The following is a 21714-nucleotide window of genomic DNA, read 5'->3' as shown; positions in this document are numbered from 1 at the left end:
TAATCCACGCAAGGGTCGTAACATATTAATAAAGGAGAACATTGTAAGATATTGTCAGGCTAATCATTTAACCGCCTAACTCGATGCTTTGCATCGTACGATTTTTGCAAGCAATGATGGTGCAAAAATGCCAATCTCAAAGCGCCAATCAAATTTTCCGTTACATACGACAATGTAGTTTTGCCTCTATCGACTCGCTGCGTTAAGCACGATTTACCCAATAATGGAGAAAGACAAAAGATGAGCTATCGGGTGTGTTATTGGCGTGACAATAGAATAACCAAATCGTATATTATATTATACATGATATACCGTGACATCCTGAGTTTGACATGCAAAAAACAAAACAGGTTCAAATGCTGAGGTCCACACCATGTTGAGTCGCGCCTCAAACTGCGCTCTGCACACAGACAGAAGAGTTGGCTTCATTTTGTTGTGCTCTTGCCAAAAGGCCTGCAAATAGGGGGGCCCGTTGGACTGATTTCTCCGACTTGCGACTTGTTTTTGCAATGGTTCTTAAACCAGTGGCATCAACCGGTCAGCCGTGGCAGTCCTTCCACAGTTTGAGAATTGTAGTATGTAATGCAGTCTTTTTTTTCTTCTTGTGCATATGCAGTAAATATAATCAACGCCAGCAGACGGGCGGTAGGATTACCATTACCTATACAAAACATATGGCTTTTACGGCATACGTTTCTAGCGAACAACTATAAACAACAATAAAAGCGAGAAAATAATTTATTGGCTTACTTCGAATGTACTGAATTATACATGCAACGATAACTGCCGATGACTCGTCATCGCTGCAAGTTGTCTCCTCCTGGTTGTCTACAAAATGTGTTGACTCAGTAGTCTTGCATAATGTGCTGGGTAGTTTCTTTGAAGGAAAACAGACATTTTCCCATCAACTACTTGATCTCCGGTCACACCTGTGAAGAAAAAGGACATACATTGAACTTGGAAGACACAGAGGAGAGGCGGAATGCGGGTTCACAGAGAGAAAGAAGAAACCACGGAACTTTGACCTGAAAGTGGGGACTTTGAATTTTGGGACTGTGACAGGACAGTTGATGGACATAATGATTGGGAGAAAGTTAGAAATATTCAGCGTCCAGGAGACCGGGTGGAAAGTGTGTGTGTGTGTGGGGGGGGGGGGCACGGTGTAGTTAGCACTTGTCTCGGAAGGCCGTTATGAAAAGAAGTTAAGAGTAACGGTTTATTTAACGGTTGTACTGCGAGGGTCGGTAACGGGAAAACGCTTCTAATGTCTCTTATTTGTTACATATGAGGATTTGAAATTTTGCTCCAGATGGGAGCAAGCACCATGGAAGGTGCCATGTTGCAGGTTGAGCCGCTGACAGACCAATTCAAAAGGTTGACACTTCCCCTGGAGATGAATTTACCATAGAGACAGTATGTTGAACAGAGTGCAAGAATTCAGAGGTATCAGAGTTATCAGCTCTGAGCTCACCCAGCTTCTTTGCGGTCCTTTCAATCTTGTCCAGGGCAGCCTGCACATCTCCTCCCTCCGGTATGAGGACCTCGATCTCTCCTACCCTGTAGCCGAAGTCTGCTTCATCTAGATCTATGTGCACGCCGTCCTCTTCCCAAATGAATGTCCGCCTCACCGTGGTAAACTCGGCAAAGCAGACCAGATTCATATCCGTGGCCCAACCCTCTTCGAGCGCGCACTTCATTTCCGCATTGCCGAGACCACGGGGGTCAGTTAATTTCTGATGGCAGCACTCGCTCATGGCGAACTTGTTGTTTTCACCGGTGTCTTTGAGAACCTCCCTCAGCTTCCGATGAATATCGGCCACGTCGGTCATCTCTTTGTAGCGAGTACATAGCCTGGCCGCTTCTGCTCGTTCTCCTCGCGTCTCTTGTGCCCCTCGCAGGGTGGCGGCTGGACACTTGAGCTCCCAGCGTCCTTTGCGTTGACGCAGCCACACGTCTCTCACGGTGAGGTCAAATTGTGGGGTGTCAAAGTATCGGTCCTGGAATTGGTCCTGACCGGCACAAACTACACATAAAAAAGGGGACAAAGAGATGAACCGTGGATTCTGATTCAAGCAGTAAATCATCTACGCACCTCATTCCAAAGGATGCGCCCCATTTGTTTGTCTATGCGGCGCATCGACACGCCAGCCCCAAAATAAATAAATAAATCATCCTTTCCGTTGCCGTGCACGATGACCACTATTTCAAGGAGCACTTGAGTGTCGTGTCACTTCTTGGAAGCAGAAGCTATAAGCTAGCGTCTATTTTCCCAACTAACCCGTTTGACTTCACATTTGATCCAGACAACTGACTATAGTCAAGTATGCGTGTCTTTCAAGGATATGTACGCAAGCGGTTGCAAAGCTACTTTTCCATAGTCCCCCTTTTAAGTCAGGCAAACGACGGTCAAACATACCTCCAATTTCTTCCAGAGTCTTCAGACTGTTGGCATTGCATACAAACTTTCTCTCCACTTCTACACTCATCTGAAATTAGAAGTATCTACATTCACAACATAGCATGACAACAAATAGATGAACAATCCCATCAAACCTGAAGGGTGAAGTCATTATCGACATTAGCCTGTGCATTGTTTTCCTGTTCATCTTGTCTGATTTTTATTTAGAAATGACTTACGTTGCACAAACGCACGCCACAGGTATTACACCGGAATTTGGAATTCCAAACAATGTTTTGCAGTTCAGCATTCACGGATTCACCAACCTGGTGATTATTTTTATCCATCTTGTGTTAAGCAGTAACAGTAAAAACACATTGCCTACAGTCAGTAAACGCATACTTTGGAAATATTGTAAAACACAACACACTTCCTCGCTGAAAACGTCAACTTGATTTCTACATGATACAGAATGGTGCGGGTTGTTAACTTTATGGAGGAAGGAAGCAAGGAAGGAAGCAAGGAAGGAAGGGGAAAAGGGAAGCAAAAGACGATGATTGCAAGAATAGTCTGGCTGCTGCATTTGGGTCTGACGCCTAGTTTCAAAACCTTAACCCTTGTTTAAACCCCTAACCCGGGTGAGAAACATGAACCTGAAACCCAAACCCTTAGTTTGGGTTAAAACCCGTACCCTTGATTAATACGACCAACATTTAGAAAAACTAATCTCGGAATCGAGGTTATGTGTTCAAAAAGTGTCATTGCCGTTCCATCAGCCTAAATGTGTCTTTTTTTTTTTAATTGACGCAATACCGCACGTACTTTTGCGTTACTCTGTAGCCTGTCGGTATTTGAGCAGTTGATGGATACGCATTCGTTATCAGGTGCTCAAAAGCACGTTTCGCTTTCGTGTTGCATTTTAACCCGTAACTGCTGCACCTGTCCCCTGCAAATCAAACGCCGAGTGCCATTCAAATCCACTCCATCTGCAGATACTTCAGCAAACCACCAACGTTCTCATTACAGTATGAGCATTGCACTGTGAACACACCGTTCAAGGTGAAGCCCGTCACTCGCCTCAGAAAAGCCACATGAAAACACGAAGAGACGCCCGCTTTCCGGAAGCCCCCCTACACGTCAGCAAGTCAATTTTTGCACAGGCGCAATTAGGGACAGCTATTAGGGCTTTCAGGACCATCACTTCCTGTCCCAGTAGCGCAGCAGCATGCAAACGGTGCCCATTCTTTTCATCTCCTGGGATTTTTGAACAAATGTCTACTCTGTACGGATGTGTGTTGGACACATGGGTCCTTTACCCCATCAATAAAGACATAATTGACGCGAGTACCACCCAAGTCGAGTGGTTATGTCTGTGTAATGTATAATCAATTGATTAATTAATTAACCCACTCTAAAACTATTTGCGCTGGCAGAATGGGGGCACCTTTTATTTTACAAAAACAGCTTTTAATTATTTATATGTGGATATGTATTAACTTACAAATGTATAACAGTGGTATAACTTAATTACTCACGATTAGTTTTCATTTTTTCTTACATCGTTCATTTCAATATCTTTATTTGGATTTTCGATTCATCTGTTATATCTGGGGGTTTAGATGAGGGATTTAATGGCCGTGTGTGTTTGTGTGTGTCCCTTCTGAATGTCAGCAATCAGGCTTGGGGGGGGAGCTGTGGTGTGTTTACTAGGGGAAGGAGAGAGCGAATGGAGGGAGGGGGAGAGTGACACCGAGAGAGAAGCCGAGAGAGGGAAGGCAGGCAACTAAACTTTTCACTTGTGAGGAACCCACGGAGGAAAGCGCGTGTGTGCGTGCGAGTGTGTGCCTGCTGGAGCGGCGACCATGCAGGTAAAAACGAGAGGCATTTGCTAATTGCGCCGTACTTAATTAAAACGCCAATCTCGATCGTTTCGGACGGGAGGTGGGGGGGGGGTTCGCCTGCGAACGATAGAGGATCGTACCATCGAGTGACGGATTGCGTCGCGAACTAATCCCGATCCTTTTTGGAAATCCAACATTCAATTCCAAACTTTTTCTGACCGCGTTTCCCCTTGCTCTGCTCTCTTTAGACCACCCCCATCGTCGAGGGAGGCGATCGCGACGTAACAGCTTCAACTCGTCGCTTTATTATTATTTTTTTCACACCCTCCCCAAAGCGTTGCTATTCCTTTCAGTAATTACGCTTTTATAAATGTCACCGTAGGACGGACGAGCATGTGTTGCACTGCGGGGTCTTAAAGGTACGGATTGTGTGTGTGGGGGGGGAGGGGGTGGCATTAAAAGGAGGTATGGGAGGAGGAGGGAAGGGGAGGAGAGTGTTTTCGAAACACATCTGTAAACTGAGAACGTTCGTTAATTAAATAGCTTTAGTCAGGCTAGGCCTCAATTTGAGCTGTTAAGCAAGCAAGCAAGCACGCAGGGGTAGGCGGGCGGATCGCCAATAGATGCCCGACGGGTAAGAAGACGGACTCGAGGGCCGTGTTTTTATTAAGAAGTCAAAGGTTTCATGTTTAGGGGTGAAGTGGTTGCGGTTGAGGGCCACCTGGATCATGCGGAGTTCGAAAAGGAGGGTGAGTGGGGAGAGAGAGACAGAGAGAGACACAGAGAGAGAGAGAGAGAGAAAGAGAGAGAGGCTCGCCCCGTTCGGAGCTTAATTATCTCGGCATGCTAACAGGGCTAGGCTAGCGAAGTGACACGACTCGAACTCCCCGTTTTTCGTTTACCGGATTCGCCTGGAACCTCTGCTGCGGTGTGTTTCTTTTACAGTTTCACTCGATGTATTTCGTTTGCTCCTTACTTATTTTTTTAGTAAAGTAACCAGAAAAGACCTCTGTTATGCTACGTTACAAGACCGGGGCGAGGGGGGGGGGCTGCTTAGCTAGCTTGCTAGCTAATTGATTCGCTTCTCCAACTAATTGGGACCGGTAATTTAATGAGTCAACTAGTGTCACGGAAAGGCCAATCAAGTTGCATGTGATCTTCTAATCGTAAATTACGCCTTGTGGGGCTTTTGAACACGAGGCTATCTGACATCCCCGGGTGTTTACTGGTCATATACCCCTGCTAGCTTGCTAATTGGCGTGACGAGGAAGTGAGGAATTCTAGCAGTGTCGATAGTTCGTTCGCCGCATGGGCCAACTTTCCTTGCGTTTTGTTACATACTGCATTTTTCCCCCATTAACAACTATTTCTGTGCAGTTCAGTGTGAACAACTATACTTAGACCTTGAAGAGACTCCATGAAAGATGTTTGGTCGCCCATTAAACTGGACAGACACTTAACAGCACTAGAAACAAATAAATGGCAGTTACATTTTGGACTTGATTGATGATGTTAACCCCCCTCACCCCTTCCCCAAATCAGTGGTCCACAACTTGAATCAAGACAAGGAAAGGGACACACTTTAGATTAGACAAATCTCTCAGCCTACTATCAAACAAAAAAAAGGGAGAAGTATACTAAAGTAATAATGCCTCGTCCTCGAAATTCATTTCATTGTTTTGCCTGTTGGTAATAGAACAGAACTAGAAACCTGTGAGTAGTAACCATGTTGTTACAACAATACCTTCCTCGTGCAAAAACAGCCACCAAATTTGATTGCTAACAAAAACCCGTGTAGAAACTGATCTCCTAAATGGACGCACCCAGGATTGCATCGATCAAACTCACAAAACCGATGCCCACCTCAGAGAGTTGCAATATGGGCAAACATTTATAGCTCATTCCAGGTAGTGTTATAATTTGATAATGATATATCTCCTGATATACTATTGTTCAGACATCAATGGCAGTTTTGTTGGGTCTTCTCTGTTCATTGATAAAACATATATTCCGCCATATGGGTGGCGCACACCTCTGTGAATGGGAGCGAACCTCGCCTTTCAAAATTCACTCGCGTCCTATTTCTGCAGCAAACTGCGTACAGTGGGGGGATACAAAAGCGTTTGAAAAAATACCGTCAGCACGGTAATGGCACGTGCGATATGCCTATCGCCAAGATGTGCGACCCCTTTCACATGAAATGATAGGACGGAGATATGGGGGGCGGGGGGGACACGGCAGTCAAACAAAAGATGAGTGCGCCTCCCTTTCCTGCATGACCAGTAGTCATTGATTTGTAAGGAAAGGTTGAATGTCAGGACCCCTTGAAAACCGGGGAGCCCACATGTACGTAAAAGAAGGTGCCAGATATTGAAGATAGTAGTCCCGTTAATTATGGTAATACCAACGATGGAAAGTTTGCGCGGCGTCTCATCCCTGTGTCCGTTGTTTCAGTTTACAGGAACCCCATGTTTGGATTTACCATGTCGACGCCAAATTGATGGTTCCCTTTAATGAGCTATTGTGTGTCCATTTTGAGAAGCATTCCAAAGACTGCCAAGACATGACTAACTTAGCAGGAATGCTGCCTGGATTGCGGTGTTAAATCTCCGATGCAGTGATCATATGAAATGATATGAAACCACTTCAGAGTCATCAAGCAAGTTTTGTTTGTTTGTTTTTTTTCCAAATGGGTGCTGCGTTTTTAAACGGGCACAAGGGGTGTTCAGGCTTCGCACAAATGCTTGAATTTCTTTGATCCCTTTGGTGTTAACAGCGGCTCCCTTCATTAAGCACTTGAATCAGATGAGGTAACCTCTCCTTTTGAAATCCAAGTCTATTCATGCAAATGCGCAGTTAGCGCCGCCTGGCTTGAAGAACCTGAAATTTGACTACTTCCCCACCAACCTTTTTTTTTTTTTTTTTAGGAGGAGTCTGGTGAGAAGGCTAACCGTTCCAGCCATGGCACAGCAGCACGGCTGTGCCCTTTGTGCCAAAAAGGCCAAGAAGACCAAGCCTCCCTGTCTCGACACCTCACTGAGCAACACAGCGTACTTCCAACGTGTGTTGACAAACTGTTAGGCATTGTAAGTGTGGCCCAGCAATAGTGCCAAACCTGGAAGACATTTTGCTCGCTCGCTCGCTGTATATCGATGAGAACATAGTTGAGCCACTTATTTTCTAATACATCCTCCATCATCGGTTTTATAAGATATTTATTTTGGGTGGAATCTGACAAGGGTGCTGATTTGGCGGTCACGTCACATTTTGGGTGGCTTTGGTTTCCTGCTAATCCTGAATATCATCGTCATGTGATTGACGCTGACCATTTTGACAAGTCTCACTTGGTTAACCAAGCGCTCGTAAATGCTTCAGATGCCGAGAGGGCGCTTTTGCGACTGTGACAGTGGTTCGGGTGGCCGAAATGTTCACAAGATTCTAGGCGAGGAAAGATGATCTTTTCATCCGAAATGGGTGCAGCGTGTCTCTTTTTTGTGACCGTTTTGCGCTCTCAAAAAGTGGTGGATAAAAGGACTCTGCTATATACGTGCCTTTAGGCTAATGAGAAAAATTAGAGGCATTCCATAGCCGCTATGTGTAATCAAGCCCCACAGAAATGGGCCACGCCCAAGTGTTGTGGAATTGAAAACACATCTGAACCAGCCGTCACTTTCGGATTATCGTCTGACTCTCTCTCTCTCCTTTGACTCTCTTTTCGACAGTCTGTTTTGAAAGAGGGCGCAAGGGAAGAAGAGAACCGAGGTGCTCCGATATCTTCAGGTAATTGTCGCTGTAGCATATGGCCGTTGACCATACTGCTACACGATGTTACGGCAGTGTCGCAAAGCGTTGGTTGGGCGACGACTGACACCTGTTAACGGCAGTTGAATAAAGACCGTTAAAAAAGTAAGTCGCGTCCTCACGTTTTTCGGACACAACAGTCGCCTCTCCCCCGTTTGATTGAGGACTCAAAAGAAATATTTCATGATCCCCTTCAACGAAGCACAATGCTCTGCTTGGAACCAGGTTACAAAATAATCACAGAGTTCCTCGGTTTACCACGGTCCCTTCAAGAGTTGCTTTGAAGTTACAAACGGCACACGGGCAACTAGCTTCCACAGCGGTGTATGCATACGCAGTCATGTGACGTGAAACAACACTTGGGGCTTTCTTACTGCCAGACTTAGCGACTCTCCTTTTGTTTTGTTTTTAATTTCGGAGCAAAGTGTTTTTGTTATGATTATTTTGGGTGGTGCTGTAATTATGACTTTACTACTGTGTTAGCTTAGCGAAAGACGAACCGTTAACCCCAATCTGTATGGAACACGCTATAGGAGCGGAACTAAGTGGAAAACCAAGGGCCAATCCAATCCCCCCCCCGCCCTGATATTGCGATTTGGCATTGTAAACCGCAGTGACTGCATTCGGACTATTAGATTTGGTGGCTTTGTTCCAGCCGCATTCCAAGTTCAAATGTCTAGTGTTGTCTGACCAGTCCGATGGCAATGTGAGAAGGTTATTCACTTGTGTGTACTGTACCTCTTTTATCCGCCGCAGTTTGTACCCGAGCGAGGCCATCTGAGGACATCAGTTCCCAACTGTGCCAGCCTTGTTCCGACACTCCTCGGCAACATCGTGATCAGGAGATGGAAGAAGACAGAATGCTAGACCGGGAGGGTAGCGGAGCTGAACCGGAACCGGAAGATGAGGCAAATGAAATTCCGGGAGCCAAACAAGCCGCCGCCGAAGACGAAGACCTGGCCGAGGGCGGTCGGCATTCGTCGGACCAGCAGGGCGCCCCTGCGGAAACTCCCCCTCTTTTCAAATGCAACGCCTGCCAGGAGACGTTTCCCAACCGAACTGCCCTGAGTGTTCACTACCACTCCCCATCCCACTTTCAGAGAATGACAATGACAAATGGTGGGGAAATTGACCCTCCATCTCCTTACGCCCCCGTTGTTTCGCGGCCATTTGTGTCCAACAAACCCTACCAGTGTGCAATATGCCGGGTCTCCTACAATCATTCCATCACCCTTGAGAGCCATATGAAATCCGTCTTGCACCAGACACGCAGCAGAAACGCAGCGAACAACGCCGGCGCGCTCGGGAACTGCGGAGCCAGTCGTGCCAGCAGTCCAAGGACCGCGGCGGGCACGTCGGCCAACGGTTCGAGCGCCACTAACTGCGCCGCGACCGGCACCGTGATGGCGGCGGCGAGGGACGCCGAGCGCGTCCAAACATCCCAAGTGGCGCCATCCCTCATCGCCCCCCCTGTCGCCTCTGCTCAGGCTGTCTCCGCCTTTCTCACCCTCCTCACGTCCAGCCCGAGCACTCTCTCGCATCCCCTCCTCCCGACCCTGTTTGCACCCAGCCACCCGACTGGTGTGGATGCGTCTCAGATCGTGCCTCAGCACCACATGGTCATGCCGTTGATCTTGAACGGACTCCAAGCCCAGCAAACCCAGCAGTCTCCGGACAACCAGCAAGGACAGCTCCTTACCCAGTGTGTGCCATTTGTAGGTCTCAATGCGGCGCAGCAAGCCCTCCTGACCCAAAGAATTAGTTTGTTACAGAACCAGTGGGCCCCCGTCGCGCTTCCGACGCATACACCAGCAGTTGGCGCCAGCGTCAAACAGGAGAGTGTGGAAAAGCCGTTGGATCAGATCGAGGCTCGGGATGGCATCAAAACGGAAGAACCCGAGGAAGAGTGCTGCCCTGATAGGGAAAGCAAAGGGCAAGCTGAGAGCACCGAAGACGCCAGCAAAACCTCGGCCCGTCAGACGCACGCGGAAACGGAGAAATCGGCAAATCCGCGACTCTCCCCGGTCGCCGTCGAGAAGCGCCTCCCTCATAACCCCTCGGCTTCCCCGTCAATTCCGAGCAACCCAAGCTACAGCCCCGTGCGTTTGAATCTCGCGCTCGGCCCCGATCCCGCTCCTCAAAAATCCCAGAGAGCAAGCAGTCCCTGTGGATCTCCGGGCACCCCCAAATCCAGCCCGGTTTCAAATGCCTTAAGCAGCCCATATCGGCTACGTTGCGATACCGTGGCTTCCGTTTGTCCGGAACTTCCAGTCTTGTCAGAGTTTCAGTCCGAGGTCCTTTGGGCTTTCTTTGAGTCGCGAAGTGAGGCCGATGCCGCTAGTCCTGCCCGCGAGGACTGCGAGGCGCTGGGCAGAGAGGTCGGGCTTTCCGAGGAGGAGGTACGGGCGTGGCTTGGCCGAGCCAGACAGGCCAAACGGAGACAGAGAGACACGGAGCTCACGCGCCGATGCGGCTCATCGGGAGTGGCGAGGAACGCGCAAAGCAGTGACAATGACTTGGATGACGAGGAAAGATCCTTGATTATAGCGGAGGAGGAAGAGGAAGAGGAGGAGGCTGACACGACCGCTGGCCAGGCCATGGATTTGTCTCGGACAAGAGGGCAGCGGAGGCCAAGGAGTGTCGGGAGAGAGGCTCGGGGAGATTCCTGTCTGACGTCCGACTCCGAAAACGAGGTGTACACCTCTGTGATTGTGACGGACGAGGAAAGTCAGAACGGAGGTTCTCGGGAGGCCCGGGACAGCGCCGCCAAAGACCAGGTGCAAAATGAGCCTGATGGTGATCATAAAGGCTCAAGCGGGGGGAAAGTCCTGCGCTCCACGACAGTCTTTCTCTCCGACGCGGAGGACGAATCTGACGACGAGGATGGCGGCGGGGCTCCCGGGTCCGGGAAGAAGAAACGGAAGGCAGAGTTTGAACATGAGGTGGAGGTGAAAAGGGAGAGACTAGATCCGGATGTGGACTTGGAGTTGGAAGCCCAAGGGGATCCCCCAAACTCGCTGCCCTACTCACTTGACCAGATTCCATGTGGCGCTTTGCGCTCGCTCCCCCTGTCTCTGGCCCCCTTCTCTGCTCAGTTCCTCAACCCCTACGTCCTCTCACTAGCGCCTTCATTCGTTGGAGCTGGGAGCAAAGGGCCGTGCTTTTCAAACCCGTCCTCGACGGCGCCTTTCCCCGCGACTCTGCTTTCCCAATCGCCCTCTCCCAGAAGCCACTCCTCTCGGTACTTGTCCAACGGCGGCGACTGCGAGACGGCGCTGGACCTCAGCATGGGGAAAAACACGTCGTCCTCGTTGCTGGTCGACGGCATTTCGTCAACGCCGAAAGGCCGGTTGCTGGACGGGCTTGGCCTGAGGCCCACCTCCGAGGGCTTGGTGGTGGTTCAGGTGAAACCCGACTCTCTCGCCGCCGCGCCTTCTTCATACGGTCGCGTGACTCCGGTCAACAGCAATAACCTGACAAAGCCCAGGATGTACACAAAGCCCGACGAGCAAAAGAACGTTGCGCCGTGCGACCGCGACCGCGTCGGAGAGAATGACAAGGAGCAAGAGCAACAGCAGAGGAAGGCCAAAGGGAAACGGTACCGCGACATGCGGCGCTCCAGGACCATCATCCAAGCGGAGCAACTCGACATCCTCTATGGATGCTATTTCAAAGATCCCAACCCCGGAAAACACGAGTTTGAACAAATCTCAGAATGGGTCCACCTTCCCAAAAAAGTGGTTCAGATCTGGTTCCAGAACATGCGGGCCCGGGAGCGCAAAGGCGAGGTCCGCTTCATCAGCGACGGCACCCTAGCGGCCGTCGGCAAACCGCTCATCAAGTTCACCTGGCCGCTCTCCAAGCCCATCTTTTCAAACAAGGCCGTGGAAAACAATGCCGGCTACATCGCAGCCGCTCCCATCGTGCGCACCCTCATCAAGACCGAGGCGAAGCCCGCCATGGTGAAAAAAAGCACCCCCGTTCCAATCAAGCCAAAGGAAGTGGCTTCCGCCGTGTCAAAGACCAAGCTTGAAAGCGCCGCGGGCAAAGTGGCATCGGGCGGTGCCCCGACCCTTTTGACAACTCCCAAGGAGCCCGTTCCCATCGCCCCTCGACTGAATCGGCAGAAGAAATGTGAGGAGGCGGAGGAGGAGGAGGAGGAGGAGGAGAGCGAGGAGGACAAAACTGACGAGGAGCTGGACGGCGAGAACCAGGCGGCACCTCGGATCGTGAACCGTATGGTGCCCAAGCTGCCCGTCGCGCCCATCGAGAGCGGGCCTCCCCCCGCCGCCATCTTGCCCCAGAAACCAAACGGCCTGAGCTACTGGAACCCCAAAGCCTCGATCAGGATCAACACTCTGTCGCGAGAGCAACTGGCTCTTCCCGCTCACGTGCCTCCTCGCACCATCCCGCCCCCTCCCACCCCGAGCATAGCGCCGGTCAGCCCCAACGCCCCCAACTCGGCCAAGACGGCCCGCTCATCCACCCCCGTCCTTGGCAAATCAAGCGCGGCGGAAAACAACTTCCTGGCCCATTCTTCCAGCCGTCGGCCTCGCACGCACTTGTCCTGCCTGCAACTCTCCATTCTACAGTCCTGCTACGAGACCTGCGCCCACCCCAACGCCTTGGAGTGCGAGGCCATCGGCGCAGAACTGAACCTCCCCCTCAAGGTGGTGCAGATCTGGTTCCAGAACACGAGAGCCAAGGAGAAGCGCTGGAGGCTGCAGCAAGAAAAACTGGTGAGCCTCGTTTTCATAAGAACCGTTTGCAAGCAATGGGGAAAACGGCGCGGGTGGGCGGCGTGTGTTGGGCAAAGGTCTTGGATGTCGTCAAATCCACGGCTTGGCGAGCACACTGGATTGGACGGAATGGCTCGTTTCACTCTCGAAATCCGGACTGTTTGAAAAAAAAAAGCATCAAGCATACAGGGCGGCAGAATCACTTCTTGACGCATGCAATTTCAAAAAAACAAAAACGAACAGATATGCTTCGCTGTTGAAACGTTCGATAAAAAACAAACATCTGTTGAGAAACCTCAAATACTGTACATACACAACTGTCATGAGTCTATCTCTCGATGGTGAGATCTCCATCCAGCCATAATCTCAAAGGTTTTGATATTCTCATCAGCTAATCATTGAAATCCCCCCCTCCCCCGACTCCATCACAAGCAGCGATGACATCGTTGTTTTGGGGGAAGCCCAATTCATGAGCCCTGGATGCACGTGGTCTCTGTTTTGCGACGTGTGGTGGTAGTCGTGGTGGTGGTGGTGTCCCTGCCGCTCCCCTCTGGGGCAGAGGTGCTGCTGAGCAAAGTCTGCCATCCTGCGGCTGCTAATGGTATGACATTTTTCAGTGGCTCGCTGGGGCCCGCCTGCGGTGACCCCGCCGGTCATCTCGGCGATGTTCCCAAATTTGATTTCTCTGCCTCCTTCGGAACCCGCAGCGTAACAGTAGGCCGAACCTCTGCGCGGGGGGGGGGGGGGGACGCCGCATGCCGCGCAGTCGGATGGCCCCCGTTCTAAACGCTTTCTTTTCTCTCGCCACCCCCCCACCCCCGCGCCGCACGCCGCCAGGGTCCTCAAGCCGGCGGGAAGGCGTCGATGAGCTCGGGAAGTTACCTGCAGTACAACGCTCTCAAAGCCAACCGTCCCATCCTGCCCAAACCCGTTCAGCTCACCATCACGGAATCGCCCGCCTCCCCGGCGAGCGGCCAGTCGGCGCCCGGCGAGACGCTGACGGGCTGCTGCGACGTCTGCAAGGTCTCTTTCGAATCGCGGGCGGCGGCGCGGGCCCACGTCTTCTCGTCACTCCACCTGGCCAAGCTGCGCACCACTAACTTTGGCCAGCCCGCCGCGCTCGTCAACAAGAACGGAACTGGCAACGGAGCTTCGGGCGGCGTCAACCTCAGCTTGCAGGTCTGCCGTTCCTCCACGGTCACCGGCTCCGGCGGCGTGGTCGTCATCGAGTTGCCTCCACCTCCGGCTACCAGCAACAGTTAAGAAAGCGACAGAGAGAGAAAATCGGATCAGGATTGGTTTGCAACACTGACTATTTGGACCCATTTGGGCTCCTCCACATTTGAGCACTATTCCTCACCACCTAACTTCATTGTTTTTGCTTTTGAAGTTGTCTTTTTTTGCCCACAACGCCCGGTTTCCAGTTTTCAACCTTTTTGATGACTCGAATGGACACATTCATCCAGTTGGACCTCAAACCGTTCTCATGCTGCTGCTGCTGCTGATCGCATCAGTTTGCCCCCATGTGAGTGATGGATCGTGCTTCTTGAAATGGTCTCAACCCCTTTTTATCGGGAGTGACTTCCCAGGCGTGAACCGAAGACCGGCGCAAAAGGTTTTTCTGTGCCAGGTCACTATTTGGGGAAAACATGGAATACCCCCAGTCAGAACTCGTACGTTGCTCCTTCCTGTGGAATCTTTTTTTTTTTTTTTTTTCCTCTGGGGCAGGGAACGCTCTCACTTCCACAGCAAGGGTTGCTTGCGTATGACATGAATGGACTGAACAAATGTGACGCATGTTGACTTGTCGCTTTTATTCATTTGTGATCTGCCGAGTGTTGCGTGTACATCGTTTGGGATAAAATAGAGGTACTTAAACGAGAATAGGGCTTTTCAACCCCCCCCATTCCCATGTTTATAGTCATGACAATCCAGACAAAAAAAAGTTTTAGAAATTGCGAGGAATCTTGGCATACCGCACTTTGACGCATATTATATTGTTTGAAATGTTTTGAAGCATTCTAACGCCGGTGTCTTTTTATGGAAAGATTGGCTCATGCATGTTGGATGCCTTAATATCTTTTTTGTTTTTCTTGCTCGTCTCTTAAATTACGCTTGAGGTGTACGCATAATATTGCGCAAGAAGCAAAGCTAACGGGGTCTGGAAGTGAAACCGAGCGCTGTCCCCGGTCGCTTTTACAATTGGGGAAAGGCAGGCGGCGGGGGCTATTTGAATGTCCTTCCGGTGACCTCACTCGAGCAAATCCTGCCGAGGTTTTTCTCAGCCGAGGACTAAACAACGGCCGACTTGTGCGGTGTCGCGTGAAAACGAAGCCCACTGTCGTGACAGGTCATGCACAAACACAAGCCACGAGAACGTCGGGCTTTGGGCTGAAATTTGGGGAAGAACCAAAAAGGTGAACTTGAATTTCCAAACGTTTGGCTGCAACCTGTTTAGCGGCTCAATACTTTTCGCACAGCCCTCGGACTTTTGTTCCAAGGAGATGAATGGCAGGTGGTCATCGGGGAATAACAATAAGAACAATTCCTTTTTGGCAGAAATCCACCGCCGCCACTTCCTCTAATACTGGTGATGCGCATGCTGTGAAAACGGAACGCGATCGGTGTGCGAAGCAAACAAGGGAGGAAATTGGCTTTCGCCGATATCCCCAAGGCCACTCGTGGAGATTCCGTTCTTGCAATGTTTCCTTTTTACCGAGAGCTAACTACGATTGGTGCTGTGTTGAAGGACACGCGTGAGACTCACTCGAGAGCTTTTTCCTTCCATTTGAATTTGTATATGAATGCTATAGTTTTGACTAAAATGCAAAACTAAAATGATCTTTTTGTAAAGGATATATATTAGAAAGAAGTGATATTCCAAAGTAATCTCTTTTTTTCCTGTCATTTAAAATAAAATAAAATAAAAAAAAACCAACCACAACAACAACCAAAAAGCAATCAAGAGGTGTTCACAGATGCAAACTGTAAAGGACATCCCACAGCTTGACTCTTGCACTAGTTCACTATATTTGCACAAGTTACAGACATTTCAAAAAAACGAACGCAGCCATGGATGCAACATTACAAGTGAATGGGGGGGGGGTGTCTGTGTGTGTCCTGAAGCAAAGAGGGCGGCGGTGTTCTTTCGTGACTTTGAAAAGGTGTCGGGAATCATCTTGAATGCGAGTGCTCGGATGTCAAGACTGGGAAAACACACACAGGCAAACAGATGCGGTGTTGCACTGTCCAAATGAAATTGCTTTTTATGGAGATCTGCTTTTATTATCTTACATTTCATTGTCAATTTGATTATCACTATTGTTATAACTGTACTACTACTTATTCAATTTGCTACTCATGCTGTTTTGAGTTATTATTGATTCATTCTTGTTTTCATGCCACCTCTCTGCTCAGACTGAGGATGGGATTCCTCTGAATATTGAACAATAATAGTGGCAGTGTTATGTATTGTTAGACCTCGGATATTTTTCCCCCCTCTCCCCAATGTACCTTGCCTTCTTTCTGTGTTTGGTCTCCATTATGTTTTCTTTGATATACTGGACAATAAAATCAGTTCAACATGGCAAAATACGGTGGAACCGGTTTTATTTGGAATATACATGTGGTTCTTATGAAAGGTTAAGATCAAATACTACCAGTTTCACGTTGACAAAAAAAAAAAAGTATTTTTAAAAAACCAAATCAAGAAACAGGTTACCTTGAACCCACGGTGACGCATGATCTGCATCACCGGAAGTCGTTAGCAATCTGCAATTGCAGCTTGCCACAGACAGTATAACGTTATTTGATGATTCTCATGCCACCTTTGTCTCATGTCCAATTCAGTGATGGCACCGGCAAAGAACGGCAATGCGAAGCGCCAGGAGAAGCATTTTCAAAGGCAGCGCGTACAGTACGTACGATAGATTCTGCGCTTAAGACGTACTAAAGTGCGGCGCTCGCCTCCGCTTTCGGTCTGCGCCAAGGTGGGCGGGTCCCTCGGTCACGTGACTTTTCCGGCTTGACGCGCACGGCCCTAGAGGAAACGTCACATTCTCCTGGCACGCACCTCGAACCCAGAGTTGGCAATTTAACGACTTTCTCGCTACATCGAGCGAGTTTTCAGACCCCCCCCCCCCCGACTCGTTTTCCCAAAAAGCAACAAAGGACAAACCAAACGACTTTTTTTCCGGCGTTATCGGCGACTCTGATGTGAAAGCGCGTCGCGTTCTTACCGTTGTCGACGTGCAGCGGGCGATTTCGTCAGACTCTCCCGTCCGGAGCGCCCACAGGGTCTGACAAACCAATTAAAAAACAAATCAATGAAACAGAATAAGGGCCTAGTATTAGTGAGCATCATTTTCTCAACTGTCAGTGTTCTATTGCCTCTTTCGGGTTTGATTGTGCATGTGGATTGCATGGGGAAAAATGAAGGTTAAAATGTTTCATGCGACCAAACTTGAATTAAAAAAAACCTCATTGACTGCGCCGGAGTGTTTCTATTGAGTGACTTTTGCCGGTCCCAAGCTCGGATCAAGGAGGAGGGTTGGAATTGTGACAGTAAAAAGAGTCAAAGAAACAAGAATCAATGCGTAAAGTTCGTTTGTCGTTCCAACCGTGTTTCGGGTGTGTTTTTCCCACCGCCCCGACTTACCTTTTGTCTCTCCCTGCGACGTGACTCCTCTCCGACGGCGTGAACGGCAGCATGCGCACGGCCAATGATGCAAACGGGGGCGACGGCGTCCTCGAGCGATTTGTAGCACATTCAAGAGCTCCTTTCCTTCCCGGCCACTTGGCAAGGTTGCCATCACGAGGCATAAACTGGTTTGCGACTGACCCTCGTAGGGGGAGGACGGGGAGTCCCAAGATTTGGGAAGGGGGAAGAAACGTCGAAGTCAGGGGTTGGGAACTCGGGTTCCTCTCAAGCCATATCCTGCCCCTTTGGGATCCCTCCCAACTCCAACACACCTGATTCGATTGTTCATGACGGTGTCAGGGCGTTGGAATCAGGTGTGTTGAAGTCGAGAAAGAGCGAAGCGTATGGCAAGCCATTTGAGCATTTATTCCAAATCCCTGATATCAAACATAAGTGTGTTACACTAGTTCGATCTCTTTCAGCACTAGTTCGACACTCGGCCACACTAGTGACACCGAATGTCGAACTAGTTGCACAGAAATCCTCACTAGCCACTCATTTTTGGCAACTAGTGCCACTTTTGTCCAACTAGTGCTGACAAAATTCTAACTAGTGACACCTGGAAGCACACAAGCAGAGGGAACTTCCCAGCTAGTCAGCTTTTTTATGCCCTAGTGGCCCACTAGACCAAACTAGTGAGGTTCAAAGTCTTACTAGTTTACTAGTAAGGTTTAAAAAGTGTTAACTAGTGAAACGTGGATTGTTCTAACATGTTAACTAGTGGCCTATGATTTCCTGCACTAGTTAACTAGTGGGAGCTGAAATATCCACTAGTTAACTAGTGGAGGATAAAACATTGATAGTGCACTAGTTTAAGACCGTTAAAGCCTTGATATCCAACTAGTGAGTCCAAAAATGTTACTTGCTCACCAGTGATGCCCCAAATATCCACTAGTTCCACTAGTGCGACATTTTGACTTCACTAGTTTGACTAGTGAAGTCAAAATGTCGCACTAGTGGATGTCACCCTACTCACTAGTCAACTAGTTAAATGGTCGTTTGATTTAACTAGTTAACTAGTGATGGCAAAATGTTCACTTGTACAACATGTGAAACACTAATGGCTCACTGGTCACACTAGTTACGCTAAATGCTAATCAGGAGGCAGGACAGTGCCAGAAGTGAACACCTCCTATTGGCTCCATAATAAGAGCACCACCGAGCAAAAAATGAACCCTTTAAAACCTGATTCTGAGCTTTAACAATTATTTACCGCCATTTGCGTAATATCTACAGTATACAGAAGGAATCAAGCAATTTTTACCAGTCAATGTATCTGTAGGTGATGTTTATTTATTATGTACACGGAGATAAAGAGTAATGGTACAGCTCTACAGTATCTTTCCACTTTTATATATGTATGCTATACTAAATAAAATTAAGTATATAATGCAACAGTTCTGCAACATATTCTCCCTAAATAATGATGTGAATTTTCAGTTGTTGCTAAATCAGTTAGGATGCTATAATTTGTGGTGTAGATGCGAATTTAGGAGAGCAGGACAATATTTCGCATTGCAATTGGAGCAGCAGCTTGGTTGATGATGTCCCCAAACCGGCTCATCTATTATATTTGTCGTGCAATACAACGAAAATGAGCACAATTGAAAAACATAGGCTTCTTATATTTTAAAATAAAATAATCACACGTTTACCGTTCTGGGGTTTCTACAATCATGAATGAAGGCATTATTTACAGCATCTTGACAGCAGTGTGATCGAGCAGATTAGATGGAGTAGAATTTGATTGGGGCTTCACTGATTTATTTCATACAATTCATATCCAAAACACAGTTGAAAAATATTTGATTGTTAAAATATTTAAATACAAGAACTATATCAAGAAATTAACAAAACATAGTTTTTTTAATGAGGAGAAAATTCTAAAAACATATCACAGATGACAAACGTTGTGCCTCTCCTCCTCCTGTTCTTCAATGAAGCTGATCACCCTCCAGCTCCCGTTAGAAACATCGTGCTGCTGAAGGTGTGCCGTCAGAATGGTTGTGATGCAGGAGGTGCTGTGGACTCTCCCAGAAACGAGGACCTAGTTTAGTTTAGTTGTAGATCCAGTAAAACATAGTGCAAATGTTACATTATTTATAATGCACAGTTACAGTCTTGTGAATATTAAAAAATGTACTTCATGTAATGCAGGCAGCGAATAATTCAAACGAACTAAGGCTGCAAACAGAGCAAAATCATGTTCCAAACATTAACTTTAACTCTTTTTTAAATGTCAATTAGCTTGTGAGTAATAAGACAAAATGTAACTGTCAGAGCAAACGGCAGATTTGAGAAAGTCCTGCCGAAATAAATCTGCACCCGACTGCGACTGTCAAGCGTTGAACTGCCGCCATTGCTGTCAAAGTCAGACACATCTCCGAAATCGTTGGAGCAGATTTTTAAGCAGGCTTCATCTTGATAAATTGACCACATATCTGACATTTACACCATAACTTTACCGCCTAAAATAATCGTAAAACAACATTTTGTGTAACAACAAGAGTAATATTTACCCGAAAAGCTTTCAATGCGTCTGAAAGGTTTCTCCTCCGTTTTTGTTGGGGCTTGGCTCGAAATGCATCATGATTGGCTGCCCGAAGTCCACGTGTCTGTCGGACGTGCTCTCATTGGTCTACAATACAATCACGGATGAATAAATACTCAGGGTTTGCCAGGCAAGCCCTTTGAGTATTTATTCCATATTGCCCACTAGTTCACTAGTAAGATCATTTTGAGGCTTACTAGTGAACATGTAAGCCACAAAACGCCCACTAGTTCATTAGTAAGATCATTTTGACGCTTACTAGTGAACATGTAAGGCCATAAATGTGCCCACTAGTAAGATCATTTTGAAGCTTACTAGTTGACATGTAAGCCGCAAAACGCCCACTAGTTCACTAGTAAGATCATTTTGATGCTTACTAGTTGACATGTATGCCCCAAAACGCCCACTAGTTCACTAGTAAGATCATTTTGAGGCTTACTAGTTGACATGTAAGCCACAAAACGACCACTAGTTCACTAGTAAGATCATTTTGAGGCTTACTAGTTGACATGTAAGCCACAAAATGCCCACTAGTTCACTAGTAAGATCATTTTGAGGCTTACTAGTTGACATGTAAGCCACAAAACGCCCACTAGTTCACTAGTAAGATCATTTTGAGGCTTACTAGTTGACATGTAAGCCACAAAACGCCCACTAGTTCACTAGAGACGTTCGTGTTTATTCAACTAGTTAACTAGTGGGAGGCATTTTGTCTCACTAGTCAGACCAAGAAATGAACTTGTGCAAGGTTTGACTGAACATTTTTGACATTTTTCCTACATGTTGGCTTTTCTTTTCACTTGTTGGTGTTAATCAGCACTTGTGAGCGACTGTGCACAACGAGTGCAACAAATATCTAACATGTAGGGATTTTTGTTGCACTAGGTCATGTTTTTGGCATACTAGCTGGCATGCACATCGCACTAGCTAAATAAAATTGCTTACTAGTTGACATGTGTGCACAACTAGTGAACTTGTAAAGTTTTGTAACTGCCAAACATGTAAACTAGCCAAATGTGATTATTTCACTAGTAAACTAGATGTGTGCACATGTCACCTAGTGCCCAGTTTTGTCAAACATGTTCAGTCAAAGTCTATACATGTTCAGCATTGAGCCTGACAAGTGAGACAAAATACGTTCCACTAGTTAACTAGTGATATGAAACTCAGTGTCACTAGCTCACTAGTGTGTCACACTGAACCCAACTAGTTTACTAGTGAGGAAACATGTGTATCACTAGTTAACAAGTACAGTGAAAATGAGCCCAACGAGTGTAACTAGTGGATATCTCTACATTGACTTGTGAACATGTTCACATTTTGAAACCGTCTAGTTAACATGTAAGGTCAAATCGATTGCACCTAGTTTACTAGTTTGGATTTCTGGATTCACTCATCGACATGTAACCAATAATGGGCATCCTCTAGTGAACTAGCTGCAAATCCTCAGGACAACTTGTAAACTAGTGTAAAACATGCAAATGAAGTGGGTGTGATTATGACAAAATCTGAATCCCGATTGGTGTATTTTAACTGCAGATCCAATAGGAATCCTGCAGCCACATTTCTGCCCCACCTCCTCATTATATTTTGTGCAACTAGCTTACTAGTGAGCAGGTTGGCATCCACTAGTTCTACTAGTGAACATTTTAGACCTCACTAGTTGAACTAGTGCGACATTAAAT

The 21714-nt window shown here is 47.7% G+C and overlaps 2 protein-coding genes and 1 long non-coding RNA gene across 9 annotated transcripts; 1 reads left to right on the top strand and 2 right to left on the bottom strand.

The window, feature by feature from the left end:
* Positions 1 to 722: 722 nt before the first annotated feature.
* Positions 723 to 4545, bottom strand: thtpa (thiamine triphosphatase). Of its 2 annotated transcripts, none has more exons than XM_086101458.1 (4): positions 4380 to 4545; positions 2417 to 2486; positions 1472 to 2023; positions 723 to 929 (listed from the first exon to the last, which is right to left on the bottom strand). In XM_086101458.1, exons 1-4 carry the CDS (start codon positions 4434 to 4436, stop codon positions 829 to 831), a joined length of 780 nt encoding a protein of 259 aa, XP_085957584.1. In that variant the 5' UTR covers positions 4437 to 4545; the 3' UTR covers positions 723 to 828. The 2 variants fall into 2 exon arrangements, with proteins under 2 accessions (XP_085957584.1, XP_085957585.1); XM_086101459.1 differs by lacking the exon at positions 4380 to 4545 and adding an exon at positions 3450 to 3548.
* On the top strand, positions 4120 to 16371 carry zfhx2 (zinc finger homeobox 2). 6 transcript variants are annotated; one of them, XM_086101449.1, is made up of 5 exons: positions 4120 to 4266; positions 7167 to 7325; positions 7962 to 8019; positions 8797 to 12779; positions 13617 to 16371. In XM_086101449.1, exons 1-5 carry the CDS (start codon positions 4261 to 4263, stop codon positions 14040 to 14042), a joined length of 4632 nt encoding a protein of 1543 aa, XP_085957575.1. In that variant the 5' UTR covers positions 4120 to 4260; the 3' UTR covers positions 14043 to 16371. The 6 variants fall into 6 exon arrangements, with proteins under 6 accessions (XP_085957575.1, XP_085957577.1, XP_085957579.1 ...); XM_086101451.1 differs by lacking the exons at positions 4120 to 4266; positions 7962 to 8019 and adding an exon at positions 4530 to 4658; XM_086101453.1 differs by lacking the exons at positions 4120 to 4266; positions 7962 to 8019 and adding an exon at positions 4715 to 4873.
* Positions 16372 to 18745: 2374 nt separating this feature from the next.
* Positions 18746 to 20112, bottom strand: LOC147186675 (uncharacterized). The gene is made up of 2 exons (XR_015099011.1): positions 19998 to 20112; positions 18746 to 19525 (listed from the first exon to the last, which is right to left on the bottom strand). It is a non-coding gene; the product is annotated as an uncharacterized LOC147186675 (long non-coding RNA).
* Between the last annotated feature and the right edge of the window lie 1602 nt (positions 20113 to 21714).

Source organism: Hippocampus guttulatus, chromosome 21 (assembly GCF_054856545.1).
Source record: "Hippocampus guttulatus isolate MCC_2025c chromosome 21, RoL_Hgut_1.0, whole genome shotgun sequence".
NCBI lineage: Eukaryota > Metazoa > Chordata > Actinopteri > Syngnathiformes > Syngnathidae > Hippocampus > Hippocampus guttulatus.
This window is presented reverse-complemented; position numbering and strand designations above follow the sequence as displayed.